The sequence below is a fragment of the Colletotrichum spaethianum genome, assembly GCF_022836535.1.
Source record: "Colletotrichum spaethianum MAFF 239500 DNA, contig09, whole genome shotgun sequence".
NCBI lineage: Eukaryota > Fungi > Ascomycota > Sordariomycetes > Glomerellales > Glomerellaceae > Colletotrichum > Colletotrichum spaethianum.
Genome location: NW_026054779.1, coordinates 345686 through 366856, shown reverse-complemented (window position 1 = coordinate 366856; position 21171 = coordinate 345686). Strand labels below are relative to the sequence as shown.

General features: G+C 53.6%; 8 protein-coding genes across 8 annotated transcripts; 4 read left to right on the top strand and 4 right to left on the bottom strand.

Annotated features, from left to right (window-relative positions):
• Positions 1 to 21: 21 nt before the first annotated feature.
• ColSpa_04321 (mating-type switching protein swi10) lies at positions 22 to 1312 on the top strand (the record flags this gene model as incomplete). Its single annotated transcript, XM_049270533.1, has 2 exons — positions 22 to 386; positions 451 to 1312. 2 exons carry the CDS (start codon positions 22 to 24, stop codon positions 1310 to 1312), a joined length of 1227 nt encoding a protein of 408 aa, XP_049126490.1.
• A 1846-nt stretch (positions 1313 to 3158) lies between these two features.
• On the top strand, positions 3159 to 4879 carry ColSpa_04320 (mannosyl-oligosaccharide alpha-1,2-mannosidase 1B; the record flags this gene model as incomplete). Its single annotated transcript, XM_049270532.1, has 3 exons — positions 3159 to 3379; positions 3440 to 3612; positions 3669 to 4879. The coding sequence occupies 3 exons, from the start codon at positions 3159 to 3161 to the stop codon at positions 4877 to 4879; spliced, it is 1605 nt and encodes a 534-aa protein (XP_049126489.1).
• Positions 4880 to 5032: 153 nt separating this feature from the next.
• On the bottom strand, positions 5033 to 5269 carry ColSpa_04319 (uncharacterized protein; the record flags this gene model as incomplete). The annotated part of the gene is made up of 1 exon (XM_049270531.1): positions 5033 to 5269. The coding sequence occupies one exon, from the start codon at positions 5267 to 5269 to the stop codon at positions 5033 to 5035; it is 237 nt and encodes a 78-aa protein (XP_049126488.1).
• A 2545-nt stretch (positions 5270 to 7814) lies between these two features.
• On the top strand, positions 7815 to 8869 carry ColSpa_04318 (vacuolar membrane amino acid uptake transporter fnx2; the record flags this gene model as incomplete). Its single annotated transcript, XM_049270530.1, has 2 exons — positions 7815 to 8260; positions 8323 to 8869. 2 exons carry the CDS (start codon positions 7815 to 7817, stop codon positions 8867 to 8869), a joined length of 993 nt encoding a protein of 330 aa, XP_049126487.1.
• Positions 8870 to 10035: 1166 nt separating this feature from the next.
• Positions 10036 to 10467, bottom strand: ColSpa_04317 (putative acetyltransferase YJL218W; the record flags this gene model as incomplete). Its single annotated transcript, XM_049270529.1, has 2 exons — positions 10036 to 10282; positions 10364 to 10467. 2 exons carry the CDS (start codon positions 10465 to 10467, stop codon positions 10036 to 10038), a joined length of 351 nt encoding a protein of 116 aa, XP_049126486.1.
• A 1952-nt stretch (positions 10468 to 12419) lies between these two features.
• ColSpa_04316 (N-acyl-phosphatidylethanolamine-hydrolyzing phospholipase D) lies at positions 12420 to 13673 on the bottom strand (the record flags this gene model as incomplete). The annotated part of the gene is made up of 2 exons (XM_049270528.1): positions 12420 to 13410; positions 13498 to 13673. The coding sequence occupies 2 exons, from the start codon at positions 13671 to 13673 to the stop codon at positions 12420 to 12422; spliced, it is 1167 nt and encodes a 388-aa protein (XP_049126485.1).
• Positions 13674 to 16240: 2567 nt separating this feature from the next.
• Positions 16241 to 18606, bottom strand: ColSpa_04315 (putative kinetochore protein NUF2; the record flags this gene model as incomplete). The annotated part of the gene is made up of 5 exons (XM_049270527.1): positions 16241 to 16442; positions 16496 to 16626; positions 16683 to 17468; positions 17492 to 18484; positions 18562 to 18606. 5 exons carry the CDS (start codon positions 18604 to 18606, stop codon positions 16241 to 16243), a joined length of 2157 nt encoding a protein of 718 aa, XP_049126484.1.
• A 603-nt stretch (positions 18607 to 19209) lies between these two features.
• Positions 19210 to 20431, top strand: ColSpa_04314 (peroxisomal membrane protein PER10; the record flags this gene model as incomplete). The annotated part of the gene is made up of 3 exons (XM_049270526.1): positions 19210 to 19242; positions 19334 to 19655; positions 19722 to 20431. 3 exons carry the CDS (start codon positions 19210 to 19212, stop codon positions 20429 to 20431), a joined length of 1065 nt encoding a protein of 354 aa, XP_049126483.1.
• Positions 20432 to 21171: the final 740 nt, after the last annotated feature.

Sequence of the window (21171 nt, the reverse complement as noted above, 5' to 3'; positions counted from 1 at the left end):
CACAACCAGTTGCATAGAATCATGGACGACGATTTCGGTGCCGACGAAGACTTTCTAGCAGCCCTCGCATCATCGAACCCAGCTCCTCCACGCCCCCAAGCTCAACCGCCTCGTCCTCGTCTTCAGCAGCCCACTCCCCAGAAAATCCAGCAACCGACGCCGCAGCGTCTGGACAGAGCGCCGCCGCCCAATGCCTCGTCCAGTGGCAAGGTCGTTCAGCCTACGCCGCAAGCTCTTCCCCAGCGAGGATCCGGATCTGCCATTCTCGTGTCTCCTCGCCAAAGGGGCAATCCAGTGCTCGCTTCGTTAAAGTCGATGCCATGGGAATACAGCGATATTGCGGCTGACTACGGTCTTGGTCTGACGACATGCGCGTTGTTTCTGAGGTCAGTCGGCTCCTGCTGCCGTGTCCCTTACACCAATAGCTTGCTAACAAATGTTCGTGTGAAGTCTGAAATACCACCGCCTTCATCCCGAGTACATCTACACGCGAATACGAAATCTGCAAGGAAAATACAACCTACGCATCATGCTGACCATGGTTGACATTCCGAACCATGAGGAGGTACTGCGCGAGCTGTCCAAGACGTCACTGGTCAACAATGTCACCATCATCCTCTGTTGGTCGGCTGCCGAGGCCGCCCGGTACCTCGAACTCTACAAGTCGTACGAGCACGCCAACTTCAGCGCCATTCGCGGCCAACAAGCATCGACATATGCTGAGAAGCTTGTCGAGTTCGTCACCGTTCCCAGGAGCGTCAACAAGTCAGACGCTGTCGCACTGGTCAGCAACTTTGGCAGCTTGAAGAACGCCATCAACGCGGACCCTGAACAGATCGGCATCATTGCTGGATGGGGAGCTGTCAAGGTCAATAAATGGGTCAGGGCAGTTGAGGAACCCTTCCGAGCCAAGAAATCTGCCAAACGGCAGCTGGATCGAACTGAAAGCAGCGAGGGTGGAAGACCGGCGCAGGTATCGAGATTGGATCAAGCCGTGCCTCTTAGCAGAGTCCCGCTGCGCGAAATGGAGTCCATGAGAGGGACGCTACGAGGGTCACACGCGGTTGACAGGCCAGCAAGTAACCAGGCGAAGAGGCCCGCGCAGTTGGAGAGGGGCAATCCGGACCTAGACGAAGACGACGAAGAGGCAATGATTGCCGCTGCCATCGAAGAATCGAGGCGGACAGCTGAGGCACAAGCCGAAGCACAGACACAAGCGCAAGCGGAAGAAGCTGGCAGTGAAGGCCCCGAGGGCAACTCGCTCCCTGGCGGAGTTGCTGCAGCACTCGCGAAGTTGCGAAAGCAGGGCTGAATCTTCCCCTGAATGCGATGGTACTGCATAAAAAAACATGATTCAGTCTTGGCGATATATGGGCCGAAGCTGAATCAACTTTTGCGAAGTCGACTCGCCTCTTGAGACGGTCCTGCACATGGCACATTTCCCTGAGTGCTGCAAAGCTAACTTGCTTCGCAGTTCGAAAATAGGAAGGCCCATGACTCGGCCCGGAGTCTGATTTGATTGATGCATGAGCACGGCACTGATTAGAGGAACGAGTCGAACGATGAGTTAAACCTTTAACTCTTCGAAAGGACCCTTGACAAAGCCCAAGCCAGTCACCATTGAGTCGGCAAGGGCTGCGAATGACATGATTAGACGAATCACCTAGTCAGAAGACATACATTCAGTAGTTGTGGTATGTCGTTTTCGCTGCGACCTAGGATCATTCCGCGCCATCTACAACGTTTCATCAGAGTCGGTGGGGGATGTTCGGTGCATCTCAGTTCTGGTCTAGTTTGCATAATGCGGGGGACTGGACACTGCCGCAGGTTTAGAGCCCAAGTCAAGAGTTCGAGATGATGATCGTCACACACACACAACCGTGTCTCTCCGATGCCACCCTTCTGACTATGTCAAGTGGTCCACTATTGGTTGGTATCGGCAGAGACGGCGGATCTTAGTTCTGGCGCCGCGCCGTTTCTCATCTTGCATGCTTTCCCGATGTACAACATATGCCGCGGCGTACGGGAGATTATCGAAGCGCTACTACTTTATCCTACATGAAGCCGCAAAGCAGTGCAGCAAAGCCGAGCATGCGGGGCCTCCGATGCCCAGTGGCCAGCAGCTCCTGTCTACAGCAGGTCGACGGCCATCGGCACAGGATGCAATCCTTTAACCCGCCTGCGCCAAGAATGAAGGCCACAGTCGAGTGCAACTTCAAAGCCATCAATCACACTCCGCTGCATCGTGTAGCTGCCCCATAGCGGAAGGTGAAGTTAGTTGACAAAACTCGGAGGCTCGGGCATCTCAACTCGGCCTGCATTCGTTTCCATTTCCCCCCTATGCAACGAAACGCTGCATTTAAACTTTGGGTAACACCAATAAGGGCCCTTCCCCGACAGCAGCTCCGCACGTGCTTGATTCACCAGGGACGTCTGTGCCTGATGACTTTCCCATTCCCGTATGAGCGACGAACTGGGCAAGATCTGCTCTGCGCGTGTTGATACCAGTCATACACGGCAACCGACGGATTCGGCCCGCGTGACGGTTAAATAGTTGCTCTCCTTTTGGTTACATTGCAGCCCTACCGAAATGCAACCGCAACTGGAGGCGAGGGCCTCGAGAGTATGTTTGGTCAGTTCGTCTGGTCCTAGCTGCACCGTAATCATCCGGAGAGGGGGGTGCCATTGGATGGAACAGCAGAGACCAGAAGCCGGAAATAACGAGGATAGACACCAGCGGCGAATGGTTCATATCGAAACAGTAAACAATAGAGCACTAGCAGCTGCAGTCGCAGAACCGTGGGAAGCAGGAGAAAGCAGGGGCGCAGTGGATGGCCCCAACCATGAGACAAGAGCAGGGGCGAACGCAAAGTCCGGGGGAGTCAGGATGGAAATTGTGTTTATCCATCTGATGCCGTGGTGGGTGCTCATGCTTCTCTCCGGTAGTCAAACGGTCCCTGAGGTTGCATGATCCCAACCTGACTGACCACTTACATTTGGTAAACTTTCGTTCTTGTCGGCAATGCTGTCGATGAATATATATATAAACTTGGCTGCACCTCCTTCTCGCATTCGTCTGTCTGTTCGGAATACCACCCTTCTACCGCTTTTCTCGGGATCCCCTCTTCCAACACAGAGACCTCTACGTCTGTGACATCATGCATATCTCCGGGCGTGTGTTGGCTCTCGCCGGGCTTGCCACGCAGGCGTCCGCATCGCCTCAGGCTCTGCTATCGGCCGCCGCTCCACAGTATGTTAACCAACCCGAGAGAGCCAACGCCGTGAAGGAGGCTTTTCAGCGCTCGTGGGACGGATACCGCAAGTTCGCGTTCCCAAACGATACACTGAAGCCCGTGTCCAACACGTTTGAGAACGACCGGTAAGTCAACAGCAGCTCTGCTCAGGGATGAAGTTGGCCGTCGCTAACATGCGCTTCCAGAAACGGCTGGGGTGCCAGCGCGGTGGACGCCTTGAGTACTGCCATCATCATGGAGAACAAGGTCGTTGTGGGTCAGATTCTGGAGTTTGTGCCCAAGATAAACTTCGACGTAACAGACTCTGAGGTCTCCGTGTTTGAAACGACCATCCGATACCTGGGTGGCTTGGTGTCTGGTGAGACATGTCTCCCACCAATTTGGGATTCTGCGAACGCTGACGATGCCGAACAGGACATGACTTGTTGAAAGGGCCACTCAAAGACGTCGCAAATAATCAAACTGGCGTGGATGCGCTGCTTACGCAGGCGAAGCGGCTCGCGGACAACCTCAAAGTCGCTTTCGATACCCCCACCGGAGTGCCTGACAACATTCTCGTCTACGACCCGAAACCGCGCAAGAACGGCTCCGACACCAATGGCATTGCCACCATCGGAACTCTGGTGCTGGAGTGGACTCGCCTTAGTGATCTGACCGGGGATAAGCAATACGGCGAGCTGTCACAAAAGGGCGAGAATTTTCTGCTGAAGCCCAATGAAGAGGTGTTCCCTGGTCTGCTGGGTACGGATGTTTTCATTTCTAACGGCACCTTTGCCGATCGTTCGGGCGGCTGGAACGGAGGAACTGACAGCTTTTACGAGTACCTCATCAAAATGTGGCTGTACGACCAGAACCGGTTTTCCCTATACAGAGACCGATGGGTTGCGGCTGCCGACTCTTCGATCAAGTTTCTCGCGTCGAGCCCAACGACACGACCAGACCTGACCTTCCTGGCTGCCTACAACAACGCGAATTTGAGGTTTATCAGCACTCATCGTGAGTTAATAATTGCCATTCATCGTAGCATTCAAGTACTGACTGAAAGCCAAGTTGCGTGCTTTGATGGCGGCAACTTCATCCTGGGCGGTCTTGTTCTTAAGGAGCAAAAGTACGTAGACTTCGGCATCAAGCTGACTGAGGCTTGTCACGAAACGTATAAGCAGACGGCGACTGGAATAGGACCAGAAATATTCCGCTGGCAAGATGATCGGCCGCCAGTCAACAAGACTTTGAACCCCGACCCGCCCGCCAACAAGACCGAGTTCTACGAACGGGCCGGTTTTTGGATCACGCAGGGTGGGTCTAGTTACGTTCTTCGTCCCGAGGTCATTGAGAGCTACTACTACGCTTACCGCGCGACGGGCGACACAAAGTACCAAGACTGGGCTTGGGACGCCTTCCTGGCCATCAACAAGACCTGCAGTGCTGGCAGCGGCTTCTCATCTATTACGGACGTCAACGATCCCAAAGGCGGGAAGGCAGATGATTTCCAGGAGAGCTTCTGGTTTGCCGAGGTACTCAAGTACAGCTACTTGATCCAGGCCACGGATGCAAAGGTTCAGGTTGAAGTGGCAGACAACAAGTGGGTGTTCAACACAGAGGCTCATCCATTCCAAATCGCGTAGTGCGACGACTGGGTGACTGGGCGGGGTTAGGCGTGCATAATCATGGGGAGATATGCAAGTGATATTGGTAGCCGGCATGAATACCCATCATGAATACAGCTTCACTTGTTTTCTTGGACACTGATTGGTACATGTGGTTGTTGATGTGCCATCTTATGAGCCACCGTCTCTCTTGGCGTACTCTTCTTCCATTGCTTCCTCATAAAGCCGGTCAGCCTCAAGCTCGGCTTCCGTCTTTGGGCGGGTTGAGCCTGCTCCCGTGTTCACACCGGCGCCAGTGGCTTGCTCCGTTTGTTGTTGGCTCTGGTCGTTGGCGGGTTGTGGGTTCTGTGCAGGAGCTCGTTCGTCTTCCGGGACATTCGGAATGCCGAGCTTGATGGGTTGGCCCATATTGATGATGTGATGGAGATGGTGAGTCAGGTATAAGTGAGGGAGTGAGTGTGCAGCAGCTCGAAAAGAAGGAGTGATGCGATACGGGAACGAGAAGTGGCTGAAGATGGGGCTGGTGAAGCGCCGAAGTGTAAGGTATTTATGGATATTGCGACTGGGTGGCAATGGCAACAGTTTGTCGTAAGCTGGGATGGAAGAATGGGCCAAAAGCAGCTGCCAGCGAGGAGTCATGAAATGTGGCGAATGAGAGAGTGGTCCAGCAGGCTCAGCTGACCGTAACGACTCCGCAAATCGCCGCGCCGTTCGGATCCGATGTCGCTTCGAGCCGACCCGCCCCACCGGTCCCCCGGGCCCAAGGGGCTAAAGTTGCGGCCACATCCTTTGCTTTCGGTCTCGTGAACATGTGCAGAGTACAGGTGCAAGAAGCCATCTACCGGTCAGACACGCCGGACATATTCCCGATCGCCTTTTTTTTTGCCGTCATCCCCTATTCATCTAGACGTCCTCGGTTCTGTTTGATCGTGGAAGTGGGTGGGATGGGAAAGCGCTGTTTCCCAGGGGCGGCAGGGTGCGTGAGAGTTCGCACCCATGCCGTGATCAGATCGATTATGAAGTAAAACGCAGGGGCTTTTTTGCGGGAATGTAGATTGGTACCATGCCAGGGTGCCTCTCCTTCTGAACTGCATCTCTTTACATGCTTGCTGCTCAGTGGTTGGTGTCTTTGGTGTCTTGGGCGACGAGATGCCCAAGCGTCCAGAGCGTGCATGTGGTGCGACGCTTCGCCGTTGTGCTTGCAGGGCTCCATAAAGCTTCAGCACAGGCGATTCAATTCCAGCCTTTCTTTTTCGGTGTTGTTTATCCTTTTTGCTCTTGACCGCGATAGTAACATCTTGGCTTTGGTTGAGATGGGCATCTGACTGAATGCAGTCGTGACATTCCAACCTCACGATAGTGCCATCCGGGAAGAGTAGCAACAATTCAGGGCAGAGATGTGTGAGGAACGGCGTTGCGTCATGGGAAATGGGTTCTCAGGCAACGTCATTCTTGGGCCCCCAAGGAGCTGTGTAAGCCGGAACCCTGGAAGGGACGATTTAGGGGAATTCAGGGCATTCTTGCTGCATCGGAGACAACCATCGGAAGACACGGCTTGCGGCCTTGCGAGGCTCCATTTTGTCGTTATTCAGCGACGTCCTTGCGTGTCTGGTGACCCGAAAGTCATCATTCTGGTCCGACTTGTGCGTGTCCTTTCGTTACAGAGAGGCCTGATGCGGCAAAGGAACATATGGATTATTCCAGGAATCTTGGTTAGGGAGAGAGGGCTGAACTGACCAGTCAGGACTGCAGCGAATTCCACTACGCCGCGCCGAGAACCGAGCGGAATTCTATGCTTCGGTTGTCGAGATGACCAGTAATCATTCTTAGAACACAGGTTACTACTGGAATGGGGGGTTATACGCCTCGTTCACACCGCCTTGTCTTCCCCATGTTCATCAAAAGTGCTGAATTTGATATACAAATTTTTTTCCCGCTGAGTCGGCAACGGGAGATAAACGCCGGGAGGCCGAACCGTCATCCCCGGAGGGTCGGACGGTGGTCGCAGGACCAATCACCGGCGAGCCTCGGGGCCGTTGCAGACCCAAAAGAGGCAAGTTGATAGAACCTTCGTGAGAGAGATGGGTTTGCCCAGTGGAGTGGGGACCTTGGGGCGCGGCTTGTGCAGATTGCAGACCCCCGAGGCTTTCCTTACCCCGAGCTCTGAGACCCCAACAGCCCGGTGGGGCCCTCCTGAACCAATGAAAGGCCTTGGAGATGCTGCTTAACTCCGAATCTGACCAATGGCGGCCCGGGCAATGTTGATTACTCGTCCGAAGCGTAACACGGGACCACATGGTGACCAGGACCCCTGCAAACCTGCAGACGATGCCAGGCAGGGGAGGTTCGAACTGGGCCCTTGCGATGGAGAGCTGCAGTTCACGGGCGAACGAGAGAAGTTGAAGCGGCAGAGGGAGGAGCTTGACCCTTCTGGACCGCCGCTCTCTGGGGCTTTGTAAGTTTTGGGTTTTTTTGCCCATGTTGCCCGGATTGCTGGGTTCTTTTTTTATTCCATGTGTTACAAGGGAGGGATGGAGCAAAAGCTTTATGGAATTTAAAGGGACGGTAGGTTGCTCTTACACTGGAATGCATTGATCTCGTCGTCCATATCTCGCACACATCCCGTCTCTCTTCCATACACACACGTACACACACTCTCCCTCTCCTCTCTCTTTCTTCTCGTGACTACCCAACCACGACGGAAGCAAGACCCAAACAACACAAAACTGTCTCATTACCCCGGACTCGACATTTCTCTCTCACATCTGTGTCACCTTGGCGGGAAAAGAAAAGCAGACTGCTCCGCTCCCTACGGAACCAACATCTTAACCTGAGCAGGGAAGAGAGACGTCAGACTCTCCAATCTCCGCTCACCCTCAATCGACACTCAGCACACTAGGGCGTGCATCACCATTGTCAGCAGGAGAGGACAAGACATCACATCGCAGAAAACATGGGTCTCGTCACGTTGAAAAACCTCCTCTTCGGCCGCACACCGCCCCCCGCCCGATCCAAGGCCGCCATCACTACCAACGAGCGCGCCGAAAGCACAATGTCGGATGAGACTGTCGTTGACGGCGGCGACCTTGAGAGACAACCCCTGCTGAGTTCTGGGGTCCGGACGGCTTCAACGGCGACCATGGCGACGGCGGCCTCAGAGACCTCTTCGACCTCGACAATGTCTTCCGAGAGCGAGTCTCGCCGCTTCCGTTTCGACGCCCGTGTCATCTCCGACGCCACGATCGGACTGTCGGATGGCTTGACGGTGCCCTTCGCCCTCACAGCCGGCTTGTCAGCACTGGGTCAGACAAAGGTCGTCATCTTTGGTGGTATGGCCGAGTTGATTGCCGGAGCGATATCCATGGGGCTCGGTGGCTACCTCGGAGCCAAGAGCGAGGCGTAAGACAGCTCTTCTTCAGGCCCCTCTGTGCATTCTTCTCATCACTAACACCCCGTCGCAGCGCCTCGTACAAAGAAACCCGCAATGAGTGCACCCGCCTGACGCGCGAGGACCCGGCTCTCGCCCGCGCCCAGGTCGTCGAGGTCCTCGAGCCCTACGGCCTGCCGAAGCATACCCTCGAAGAGGTGACGGACCACCTCTCGACGTCGCCGCGCCTCATCGACTTCCTCATGCACTTCCACCACTGCGAGCAGGAGCCCGCCTCGAACCGCGCCTTCGTCTCGGCCCTGACCATCGCTGCGGGCTACCTGCTCGGCGGCCTTGTGCCGCTGTTCCCGTACTTCTTCGTCCCCACCGAGGACGTCTACCTCGCGCTCTACATCTCCGTTGCCGTCATGGCCGTTGCGCTGTTCGCATTCGGCTACGTCAAGACGTGTATCGTCTCTGGTTGGTCGGGCGTGCGCTGCGTGAAGCAAGCCGTCGTCGGCGGGTTGGAGATGGTCGTCGTTGGTGGTGCCGCGGCAGGCGCGGCAATGGGGCTGGTCAAGGCGTTCGATCAGCTGGCGCAGTCTGATGGTGTATCAGCGTTGGCGAGCAAGATGTTCTAATACCCCTTTTTCCTTAGTACTACACCTTTTCCTTTCTGTTACTGTCTGCACCCATACTTTTTTTTCTTTGTCAGGATGTGTACGGTAATGGGGTCCATGGAGTTGGAAACACACCGGCGGAAAATCGGCCGGGAGAAGGTTGAGAGATTATCTCCCATATTTGCATTGTATGGCGTTTACGCGGGAAGGGACCCTTGATCAGGATCACCTTGGAGGACGGGACGGATGACGATTGGCAGCGATGCGAAAACAGCATTGACTTTGAAGTACCTGACAAAATTCCAGATGGACACAAAGTCAGGGACAGCAATGGGACGAAAGCAATTGTTAAACAATACCACTCTATCAATAGACTCGGAATCATCTCTTTCAAATGATATCCACACTGTAAACTCAGTGTAGACTATGATAGCAACACCACCAGCTACTCACATGGACCAGATGCAGTCAGCAGCAACCATTTCCAGGCAGATATCATCATCTCATGACCCCCCAATCAACAGTGAAACGTGCCCCTTGATTGAATATACGTGCAATATCTTGAAGATACATTCCAAGCGCATAGAGTTGTGACAAAGAAGGCCAAACGATTGCAGTGTAAGCCATTATGAAGCTACCAGCACAACTCATGCTGTACTTCTCTCCGAACAAGTGACTTTCTCCATTCATATACCATCTGAGGTCTGAGAACCAAGAGGCAGCATATCTACACGTTATTTGTTAGCTTTGATTGCACCTTACCTTAATCTTCGTATCAGCTTCGCAGGCACACCGCCTACAAGGCATTCAGAACCAACATCTTTCGTCACCACAGCTCCCGCCGCGACTGTGGCGCCTCTCCCAATGTGGACGCCAGGTAGAATGCTTGCACGCGCTCCAATCCAACAGTCCGCCTCGATGAAAATAGGCATGGCGAAAGAAGTGCCACCAGCCTCTTCGCGCGCCTGCCAGTGGGTATCGTGTGTGCCCGTACAAATGCAAACGTCTGGCCCAATTAAGCCACGGTCGCCAATAGTCACAGGAGCGTTGTCGTAGATGGAAACGCTATGGAGGAAAGAGATCAGTATCTTGAAAGGTTATAGAAACAAGTCCGTCGCTGCAAGGTTTTATTGAACTAGTCGCGAACAGGTTTCGAAAGGTAGGATTCAAGCACTACTTGGCGAGTCTCACCTGCGGTTTATATAAACACCGTCACCTATGAAAAGGTTGCAGCCCCAGGTGACAAAGAAAGGCGGCTCGATGTTCACATTTGTGCCAAGCTTCCCTAGCATCCCCTTGGCCACCTGCATTCGCCGCGATGCCAGTGAGGCAAGCGTAGCGTTGTCGAGAATAGTTGCATCGTTAAATGTCTGCAGTCTCCTCATCACGTCGACCTTGTACTGAACGAGTTCAAGGTCCTTGGAGCTTCGGAAGCTGCATAGCAACAGGCCGTGGTATCAGTGGCGGCATTGGAGAAGCAGGAACACCGAGGGTCTTGGGCAAGGATACACATACCACATTCCGCTGATCATCTTCTCAAACTCGTCGCACCAAGGTACCTTCACTTCAATTTGCCGAACAATGGTGATGGTTTCTGGGTTCTTACTTGACGCTGACATCCTGATGACTACTTCCCGACGTCGTACAAAGGTCTGGAAGTACAGCTTAGAGGAGACGATGGATTGTACCTCGCGATTCGCCAAGGGTCACTGTGTTGTTCTCGATCGCACTAACGTTATCGCGTGAAGTACGACGGTGTATTTCAGCTGCGCTGCAAATAGCCTCTGATGATATGTATCCTGGTAGATCATGGAGTCGCTATATATGACTGTGAAGCGGAGAGAGGTCACAGGATGACACGGGTTTATGGTAAGAGACGATACTCGTTATGCTACGTCATCGCTCACTGCCTGTGGTCATGGGAAATAAGCCTATCGTGTGAGAGAACCGCCTCCAGTGACCATAATTGCATGCTGCCAAACAGAGACGTTAGTAAAATTGCGGCTGTTAATTGGACTAACCGGGAAGACCGGTACTCCTTGAATTCGACAAGGACCCCAATGTTATAGGAACGCGTTCAGAGTTTTACACGATTCTAAACGGTAATGAACGCCTATCTAGTTTCCTTCTGAGAAAGCTTGTCTATCTATGAGAAGATCCGCATAGTTCCAGCCCTTGAGGAATCCTCACTGCCGCTCAAGTATAGGCTTACACTCTTGGATACCTAGCTGCTAGCGCTACTGGTGATGCAACCTGCATGTTAGTCGTTACTTATCATTTTGAGGATGCTGTTGTGCCACTATTGTCGCCTCTGTTCTTTTGGTCAACCGGTTTCTGGGCCGGTTGTTTTGAGCGTTGTCTGCCGGCAGTGGCTGCCGATCAGCAAAGGTGAGTGGAACTCTGGGCTCGCGTCGTTTTGAGTACGAAAACGTTTCTGGTACCTTATTGATGTGAAGGGTAAGCATGCTACAGTAAATGGCTCTTGTCAAGGCTGTAAACGACAAGTAGCCTCAACGTATTGCTACGTAAGACACTAAGACGGACTAAAGGAACCAGAGTTTACATCATGCAAGGCCCACTCAAACGAGCGAACACGTTCCAAAAGAAAGCAATTGTCATGTTCATACCAGGTACACTTATGAGTCAAGTTCTGAACGGTCCGTCAATCTAGGCGTATCGTCGAAACCATTCGGGAAGGCTGACTGATGTAGTGGTTCCCTGGTTCCGGAGACTAACTACTTCCTCCTGTTGGATATATGTGATCCCTTTCCAGGCAACATCTCTCACAATTCCCGGTAACTGCATGGTCCAATGCTCACCATTTGGGTGGGACCGTGGGAATCAGGATCCGTGTATCCTTCCTTTTAGTCTGGGATTATCCAATAACCGCAAGATTAGGACGTGCAGTAACATCTGTGGCTTTGCTCAGCCATAGTACTGTAGCTCGAGGCCTTTCTTTGGGCTTGTTTGGGATACGGAGGCCGAGACCTATAATAACCATTACTGGCTATCGGGATCCCTATCGTGAATTGCAACATGAGAGAAGAGAAGCAGGTTGTTGAGGTTCGGATGGCCATTTGGGGGCAGTACATAACCATCGACTTGAGAGTCCAAAAGACTAGACGGGCCTTTTGGCTGACACAGCCCTATCCAAGCGGAAACGGGTGTTGAAAAATCTCATCCACGATCGCGGAACTGCCATTGTGGCCAGGTATCAGAAGCTGATCATACAGATGGACCATTTGTGCCTGCTTCTGTTCGGCAGGGTGTGGCCGATGACAAACACGTTACCGTTTCGGATCCATTGGTGAATCCTATAAATGGAGATTAATCCCTTACCAGCGAAAGAGAAAGTTACACGAAGCAGCCGCCGTTTGCTGTTTAAGAATGGACTCTAGTTCTGGTCAAGTGCTTACATCCCTGTCCCAGGCCTCTCTCTGTCTATGGTATATATGACCCGTACCTAATCCGGAAATATTAAAAGCTTAGTTTCACCTCCAGACGCCTGCTTGCAATGCAAAACGAAATTCGACAGCATACGGTATTGGTACACCAGTATCGTGTCCCAACCTCAGAACTCCCTGCTCTCACCAATCTCGCAAACGTCAAACACGCCCGTTGCCGGAAGCCCCTTGCGCTTCATGGCGTCCTGCAGGAGCTTCGGCGGCTCTAGGACCTCCTCCATAGTCAGTGCCCAGGTGCCCCAGTGAATGCCCATGGCACGCTCGCACTTGGTATCCTGGAATATCTCGACAGAATCAAAGGGGTTGGCGTGCATCCCCGAGAACGCTACGCGCGGGTAGTAAGCACCGATGGGGATCAGGCCGAGGTCGAAGGGCCCGCGCAGGTCGCCAATCTGCTTGAATTGCGGGCACATGGGCAGGTGGGCATACTTCGGGCCGTAGTCGTCCACGTCGAGAGGAGTCCACGGCACGGCGCGGTATCCAGTGTCGCCTCCGAACCAGACCGACTTCCCGGCAGACTTGACACCCCACGACGCCCACAGGGTCGTGTCTTTGTCGAACGGCGTGCGCGCGGAGGTATGTTGGCAAGGGAGACAAGAGATCTGGGCGGAGATGGTCTCGGGGGCGTCGTCGACGCCCTTATCCACGGTCAAAGATATCTCGGCGTCCTCCCACCAGTCGAGCTCGGTTACGTTCTTCAAGCCAGCCTTCTTGAACCACGACTCGAGGCCCAGGCCAACAAAGAAGTGGGCTTTAGGATTGTGCTTCTGGATGGTGAGGACGGACTCGTGGGACAAGTGGTCGTAGTGGCTGTGGCTGATGAGGACAGCGTCGACAAAGGGGATGTCAGCGAGGTCGCAGGGCTTTGGAGTGTAGCGCTTGGGGCCCATGAAGGAGAAGGGCGAGCAGCGGTCCTCGAAGACGGGGTCGAAGAGCACGCGCAGGCCCGAGGGAAACTCCACGTAGTAGCAGGCGTGGCCGAGCCAGGTCGCGCGCAGCTTGTTGGAGGCGGTGCGAGTGGGAAGGAAGTCGGGCTTGACAACGTTGACAGTTGGCGGCGACGTATCGGGGGACTTGAGGTCGCCAGTCAATTGAGGCCTGGAGATCGCGGGGTTCGTGTTAGTGGCTAGGCTTGATCGGCATCATGGCGGCGCGGGGCCGGAAGGGCCGGAGCGTGATACATACCAGACGACATGCTTGAAGATTTGGGAGAAGCCGACACCTTCCCCGAAAGAAGGGTGCACATTCTTGAACCCAACGGTGTTGCCGTTCTTCTTGACGTGATGCGGCTTGGAGGAGGCGTCCTCGGGCGCGGGCCCCAGGTCGGGGATCTTGGTGACGGTGGTTGAGTATGAGGCCATTGAGAGGGCAAGGAGGGAAGCCGGGGTGGTCGAAGCGTTCCTAATACCAGGGCGTATGGGTGGTTGTTGGAAAAAGGTGCGAATGAACTGTCTGAACCTGGACATAGTTCTTCACAGGCACTAACCTGGAGGGATCGAGGGGGGCAATGAGATATATAGATGGAGCTGGACTTGCTTTGAAGAGGGGGGAATGTTAGGAAAAGAGAGATAGTCAGGAAACAAATGCAGCACGGTATGCCTGCGTTGGCCGGCCGGGGAAATGGGGTTCGACTAGACGGATCGCGTGTTCCACTCGGGGTTAGCGAAAGGGAGGAGCCCGGTCCGACCAGGTTGCAGGCGCCGTACGTATGTGAGCAGCTTTGTAAAGTGGCTTGGGTCGTGGTTCTTCTCAGCCGCCGGGCGTCAAAACAACATCAGTCAGGTACGCTGGGACATGAACGATGACACTTGCCCGAAGAAAGAGAAGCCGCCCGTCTGTAGAGCAAGACGTCAACCATCTGCGCGTCACCATGTGCGTGTAAGTTTCGCTCACCCTTTTTTTTTTTTTTTTTTGGTGGAGATGTCGGACATAGGACATGACTGGGTCCCTTAGCTCCCGTCCCAAGCCAAGGTAGTAGTGCACGCCGAACCAACTGCTGCAAGCTCGTCAGACATAGATAGGTACAGCGGATGCACCGGAGTTTCCAAAGTCCTTTCGCCGACGCTCCGTCTCCAATTCCCATTTTCGGTCTTCTCAGATCCAACTGCGGACTTCTGTGGACTCGTCCGGCCACACGCCAGTGGCTTGTTACGAAGACACGGTGGAATAGTCCCTCCATCGCATACGCGGGAGGTCGGCACTAACCTCTTTTCGTACTTATCCTTCATTCCGGTCACCACTCAGACTCGGGCCCTTCTCATCACATGCGATAAGCTTATTCGTACGTTGGCCCATTGCTGTTTTACCATGCATGGCCAGTCGACGTCGGGTCCTACAAAGCAAGCCACTTACAGACAGACAACCGGCCGCATTCGCTACACTTCCGCGCACACATTTCATTTGCTTGCGCGTAAGCTCACCCGCAATTGGATCGTGTTCTTGTTTGATCCTCTTACCGGTAGTTGTCGAGTTTTTCTCCAGAATCGACTGCATGGCGAACATGAACAGTTGTTCACAACAAGTACTTATGGCCTTTTTCGGAGACTTTATAGAACCCCAACAAGGCACCATGTCTATTCCTTCAACCCTGGCTACCGAAGCTCCAGTGGTGCCTCACAAGAGTAACCTCGTCACGCTCCCACCCCTTCTTCTCCGTTGCCCGCCTGTACTGCATCTTTGCCTGATGCACGTTCACTGGCCTTTTGTAACCCACGGCCAACGTCAGCTGACGTGTCTCCTCCTCTTTCTCCCGCCGCGCCCGATTTACCTCGCCAGACCATGTACCTATGCCTCCTTGGCGGCCCCGATTGGTCGTCATCTGAATTGTTGTACTCTGAGCCAGAGTCTGTCCCTTCACCTGCATCCTTTAGTATCCCCAGTGCCTCCTTCACCAGCGCAGGACTTAGACGCCGGGATGTATCAAACTTTTCTTTGGGTAGGTCGTCTTTTGGGAGTTGAACTTCGCAACCGGTCTCAGCTTCACGCGTGCCGGAGCTCGCAGAAGTGTGGAGAATAGTAACGGTCTCCTCCCCGTGTTCGGTTCATCGCCGTAGCCTAGCGAGATGATGTGGGATGAGTTCAAAAACGATTCGTCTTGATCGAGAGCTGGTTCCCAAGACGATAGAACTCGGTCTCGCAGTCCTGCTCTATGCTGTTGCATAGAATACTGTTGGCCTTGCAGCCCTTTGCCCGATCTTCCATAGTACGGCATTCGCGAAGCCATCCTTCCACTCTGCTCTGCGCATCCAACGGCAGACGGCGTTCTTGAACTAGGCGCCACACATCACGAAAGTCCACATCGCCAAACCCGTTCTGCAAGGCCTGAAGTTTCTTATCCAGCCGCGGGATGCTGCTGTTTCTGCAAAGTCCAAGATACGAGGCTTGCCAGGAGGCTTCGGTGTTGGCTGTCTGTCATGACTGAGAGGTTTGTTCGTTCCTAGTAAGTGATTCCATCATTTCTGCAGTCGATGTCGTTGGGTTGCTTTTTGGGTATGCTTTGTCATTTGGTTCTTCCGAGCGCTTTTTTGTATTTAGGCATGACTTGTCTAAATGTTTGTGTTGTCGCCATAATTGATCTTTCTGGCCATGCTTTCTCCGATATTTATGATGGAGTACGGAGATGACAACCCAGCGACGCCTCTTCCAACCCAAATCTCCGAACCAAGGGCCCAACCATAGTTTTCACAAAGTCCACTGGCACACGAACCGGTCCTGAAGAGTCAACACGTCCAAAAGCAATCAGAAAATCAAATTTGACTAGGACTACGCTCGTCCCCTGTAACCGTCATTATCCGTCATCATGGTATCGAGAAACAAGAACCAAGTATGCCCTGGACCAAAACTGCGCCCGAACGCTCAGCAAACAACTGACAGGAGACTGCCCCCACAAAGAATGTCCATCAAGCCGCCCAAGACCTTGCAAAGCTGTTTACATATCCAGATTCCGGGTATCCTCTCTCATCTCATCACTTCCCAGCTCCTTTTCAAGCTCGTCGGTAACGAAGCCCTCATAGTCGTCGAGGTTCCTCTGCACGTGGATCTTGAACTTGATGACATCGTTGAGCATCCGGTCAATCTCCGTATGAAGCTCTTCTCGCAAGGAGTTTGCGCGAAGCACAAGCTGTTCGTACCTGCGAACGTTGTTAACATCCGAACAGAGCCATAACGACATACGACGACTTACTCGATGCTGGTATTCATTTCGCGCTGCTCCATCAGCTGTACTGACTCGGTCAGAGTTGCCCGCATCTTTGCGAGTTCCTTCTCCATCTTTTCAATTTGGGCGTCAGATGCCATCTTTTGCGTTGTTGTGACCTGGGACGTGTCAGTTAGCAGCAGCGCCAGATTTATCCAACCAGTGTCAAACATACCTCTTTTGTCTTCTCGTACTCCTCCTCCGCAGCACGGACACGGTGCTCCAGAGCCTCGACTTCGTTGCGCTTGTCCTCAATCGCCTCCTTGATGCCATCGAGCAGGTCATGATCCTTCATCATCATATCCATGGCAACGGTTCTCCTCTCAGAGATCTCTTTCCTCAGCGTGAGGAAGCTGTTCTTGACCTGACCACGCAGATCGAGGTTGAGAATATGGGCAGGCTGGTACCCAGTGACAGGGTCGGCAAGGAGGCGGTCGCTTGAGGAAGCACCGCTGGATCCCTTGAGTTGCGACGAGCTGAAATCTGGGCCGTCGTTGACCGTCACCTGCAGCTCGTAGTCCTTGCCGTTGGCATTGACTGCCGTCGCGGGTATCAAACCAATCTGATACGCCAGGGTGTTGTACCTATCGACCATTCTTTCGAGTTCGTCAAGCTTCCTACTCGCTTCAAGTTCTTTGTCGGCGACCTTTTTCTTGACTTCCTCTAGCCTTTGTGATGCGGACTCGATTCCTTTTTGCAAACGTTCTCGCTCAGCCGTCATGCGGTCGATATCCTGCATGCTAATACCTAGATCGTCCACGGCCTTCTGCAATCCTCGCCGTTCATCCTCAACTTCCCGAAGTTCTTCGTTGAGTTTTTCAAGCTCCTCCTGGAGAACCTGTATCCGTGCTTCGTACTTGTCGGATCTTTGCATCGCGAGCGCATTATATTCCTCGAACTTGACCTTGTCCTCTTCCATGATTCTGAAGTGGTTATCGAGTACAGCAGGATCCGGAGTAGACTTTTCAAGATCTTCAATCTCACGCAACAGCCGATTATTCTCCCTTCAAGCATCTCAAGTTCAGAGGTATACTTGGAATTGGACTGCTCGAAAGCCTGCGCCATCCGTTCTATGTGAGGAGCCAGTGCTCGGTTGGCATCTTCATCGTCGGCGTCCTCGTCCATGGCAAGCCAGTCTCTATATGCCTGGCTAAGGAAGTCGAAAATGATATGATCGCCTGTCACATCAATACCACTCTCGAGGCACGCATCGTCGTATCGGTTGCAAGCATAGCCATCCAGCATCTGCGCCAGTTGCATCATCCAGTGTAGCAGCCCCAAGAAAGTACTCCAGTTCTGACCACCGACGGCCGCGATCTGACTCTTGGTGATGCTTCGTTCGTAGGGGTATCGAAGCTGCTTGAGAATTGGCGGAACTTCTTGGTCAATGTTCTTCTGGAACTTGTAGCTCGGATCGATGCGGCGGTACAGCCACTGGAACATAAAGTTGAAGTCCTTCTGGGTAGGGGATTTGATGATGTTCTGAGAGAGGGTATGCTTCATCTGCATCTCGAAGTTGTTCTGAGCTAGGTAGTCCAGCAGTTCCTGTCCAATTCTGGCCTGGTATGATCGGTCTCGCAATGGGCGAGGGTCTCGAGGTACACCGGCAGGCTGAGGTGCTTGCTGGAAGAAGCTCTGGTGACTCATCGGCCCTGCAGTCGAAGTTCTTGCGCGGTATACGCTGCTCCTCCTATCCGCATCTTGTGAAGAACGCCCCGGCGCTGGCGTTGGCGCAAAGGACTTATCGCGCATCGAAGTTCGCTTCACGGAGGAGAGGCCAAGGTCTGCGAGGTTGGTGCCGGACGAAGAGCGCTGGAACATGGGCTGGCTGGGTCGCGATAGCGCAAGAGAATGTCTAGAGCCGGACATGGAGCGCCCATGGCTGTTCGAGTAGGGCGCACCTGCACCTGAAGCGGATCGCTTCATGGCGGATGCGGGTTGTGGTAAGCCGGTGTTGTAGTTAATGCCTCCTAAAGTCTGCGCGATGCATCAGTAAATTTGGTTCTGGGAAGACTGCGTTGTTGCGACAAGTCCATTTCGAGGGTAGAACTGACCTCTCTTGGTCGGCGCACGCTCCACAGGCCGGTGTCTTGCGACATGGTGGGAGGGTGCCAGACAGTCGTGATTCAGGGGTCAAGTCGCAGCCCACTGACTGGCGAAAAGACTGGAATGATAGAGTGAAGATATTTGTAGCCGTTGGGAAGAACAGATCATGACGCGACAGCCGCTGGTCAAGATGTTGCGGTTTGCGTCCACGCGTGTGGTTTGTCGATGGGTGCGAACGGGATTGCAAAGTTGGGTAGGTGCAAATGTCAACGGTGTTGTTGCTCTGGAGGAAAGTAAACAAATTGAGCAGTCCCTCGCTGATTGGCTGCGCGTAGCCCCTCAAACAATGGGCGCTTGGATCATCATCCCACTGATGCCCAACACGTGACGGTGGGGTAGCCTCCGGACGGACTTGCTCGGCATTTCTTTGAGTTAGGTAAGCATTTCTGACTTTCCCCAGCCGCTGCTCTGCGCCGAAGCCTCGGCTCAGAAACCGGCCACCCATTATTACGTATCGTCTGGTGACAGGCAACCAACACGTCGGCTCTTCCTCCATTCTCCAGTGGCATATGCGACTTGCCTTCATCGCCTCTGTCAAAAAGCAGCTTCTTTACTGAAGGAGAATGCGACGGGGTTGATAAGGCAACATATTTAAGATGGCGATTCGAGAGGACATCGTCGCCTCGGCGGTATGCAGGCCCTCCCTCCATGTTCTGTGACTTGTGGCTAACTTCGATTCAGACGCAGTGTTAGTACCGCGCAAACTGGCTAAACACATAGCAACAAACTGACGAACTTGTAGTTCTGCAAGACCCGAGCGTCGCGAGCTCGTCGATCGAAAACCGTGTGGCTTTCCTGCGGACGAAGAACCTGACCCAAGAAGAGATCGATGCTGCTTTGTCGAGAGTAGGCGCCCAGCCTGCGTCGGCTGCTACGCCGGGTTCGATGGCGGTCGCTCAGCAGCAGCAACAACAACCATACTATCAACCCTACCCGCCTCAGTACGCGGCATGGCAGCCACCGCCGCCGCCCCTAAGAGGGATTGGAGGGATTGGTTCATCATGGCGACTGTTGTTGGCGGTGTCAGCTACGGCGCATACACGTTAGCCAAGGTACCGAGTTCTGTGTTTGCAGCTCCCTGAAACAGATGTGACTGACAGTTTCCTAGCGATATGTGTACCCCCTGATTGCACCACCGACCCCGAGAGGCTTGAACAAGATAAGAAATCAATCGAAGAGCAGTTTGACAAGGCTTTTGGGCTTGTCGAACAGCTTGCAAAGGACACGGAGGAACTCAAGGCAGCGGAGCAACAACGGACAGAGAAGCTGGACACGGCTCTAACAGACCTGGAATCGATTATGCAGGAGCTGAGGTCAGCTAATACGCGGCGGGAGATCGAGACACAACGCGTCAAGGACGACGTACAAATCCTCAAGGACTCGATCCCGAAAGCCATGAACACACAGAAAGACCTCACCGACTCGAGATTGAAGGAGGTGAACTCTGAGCTCACTAGCCTCAAAACCCTGATGACCCAACGCATGAACGCGGCGTCATCGGCGAGCACAAACGGACTGCGGACTGGCGGAAACCCTACCCCCGCATCTCCTGGACTGAACCGCTCTGCTGCGACGGGTAGTGACAACCAGGCGGGTAACACCGAGCCGGCTGCCAACTCTGATACGTCCAAGACGACCGGCACGCCTACCTACAACCGACCCTCGCCTTCCAGTGGCGCTACAGGCGCAAAGGCGTCGATTCCGGCATGGCAGATGGCCATGGCCAACAAAGACAAGGACTCCGTGGCCTCTTCCACGACACCGAAGGCAACTGGAGCTGACAATAGTTCGCAACAGCAACCAGCTGAAAATGCTTAGTACCGTGTCCGGTTCTAAGGCCGACGTAGTTTCACTGTACAGTAAACGGTATTCAAGGATTTCATTTCGTTATGAGCTTGGAGAGCGAACGATGTAATTGTGCTTTTGGGTTGGTTGATACACTTGTACCAGACATGAGCATTGAAAACTAGTACCAAGGGAAACGGCATAAAGTATGGAAATGACAGATGTGAAGGCTCACCACGTGCAAAAGCCAGCCACAAGCCCTACTCTTTCAGGGTTGGCAATATGAAGATCAAGCTTAAGGGATGTTTTGACATGTTTCACACGGGCCGGCTGCTATTCGCGTGCCGTCATTTTCATGCTCCTTATGCAAAGAGGGTCTCGCGGGGAAAGGGTCGGCTAGACTTGGCGTCACAGCTCATTCATGATACAACGGAGCTGCCCGGCCCACTTTGTTGATAGAGATGGGATGAAGATGGCAACTATCTGACGATCTCGCAAGTCGGACTGAAATGGGGGAGGTGTCGACCGGAGCAGCTGTAGGTCCCGACCGCAGGCCAGGGCTCGTTGCCGGTGCCGTAGCATTGGGTGGGTTTCTTCCTTTTTCCTGGCGACGTTTAAATAGGTAGCATGGGCATTTGAGCAAGGGGCTACATGCCCCAGGGCCCATCTCTTCGTAAGTCGCTCTCCATTCGGTAACGGTCGCAGATCTTGTACTCTATGTACTGTCTGGCTCCTGCGTGCAGTAGTGTCAAATCGAACTCGCTTAGACCCGC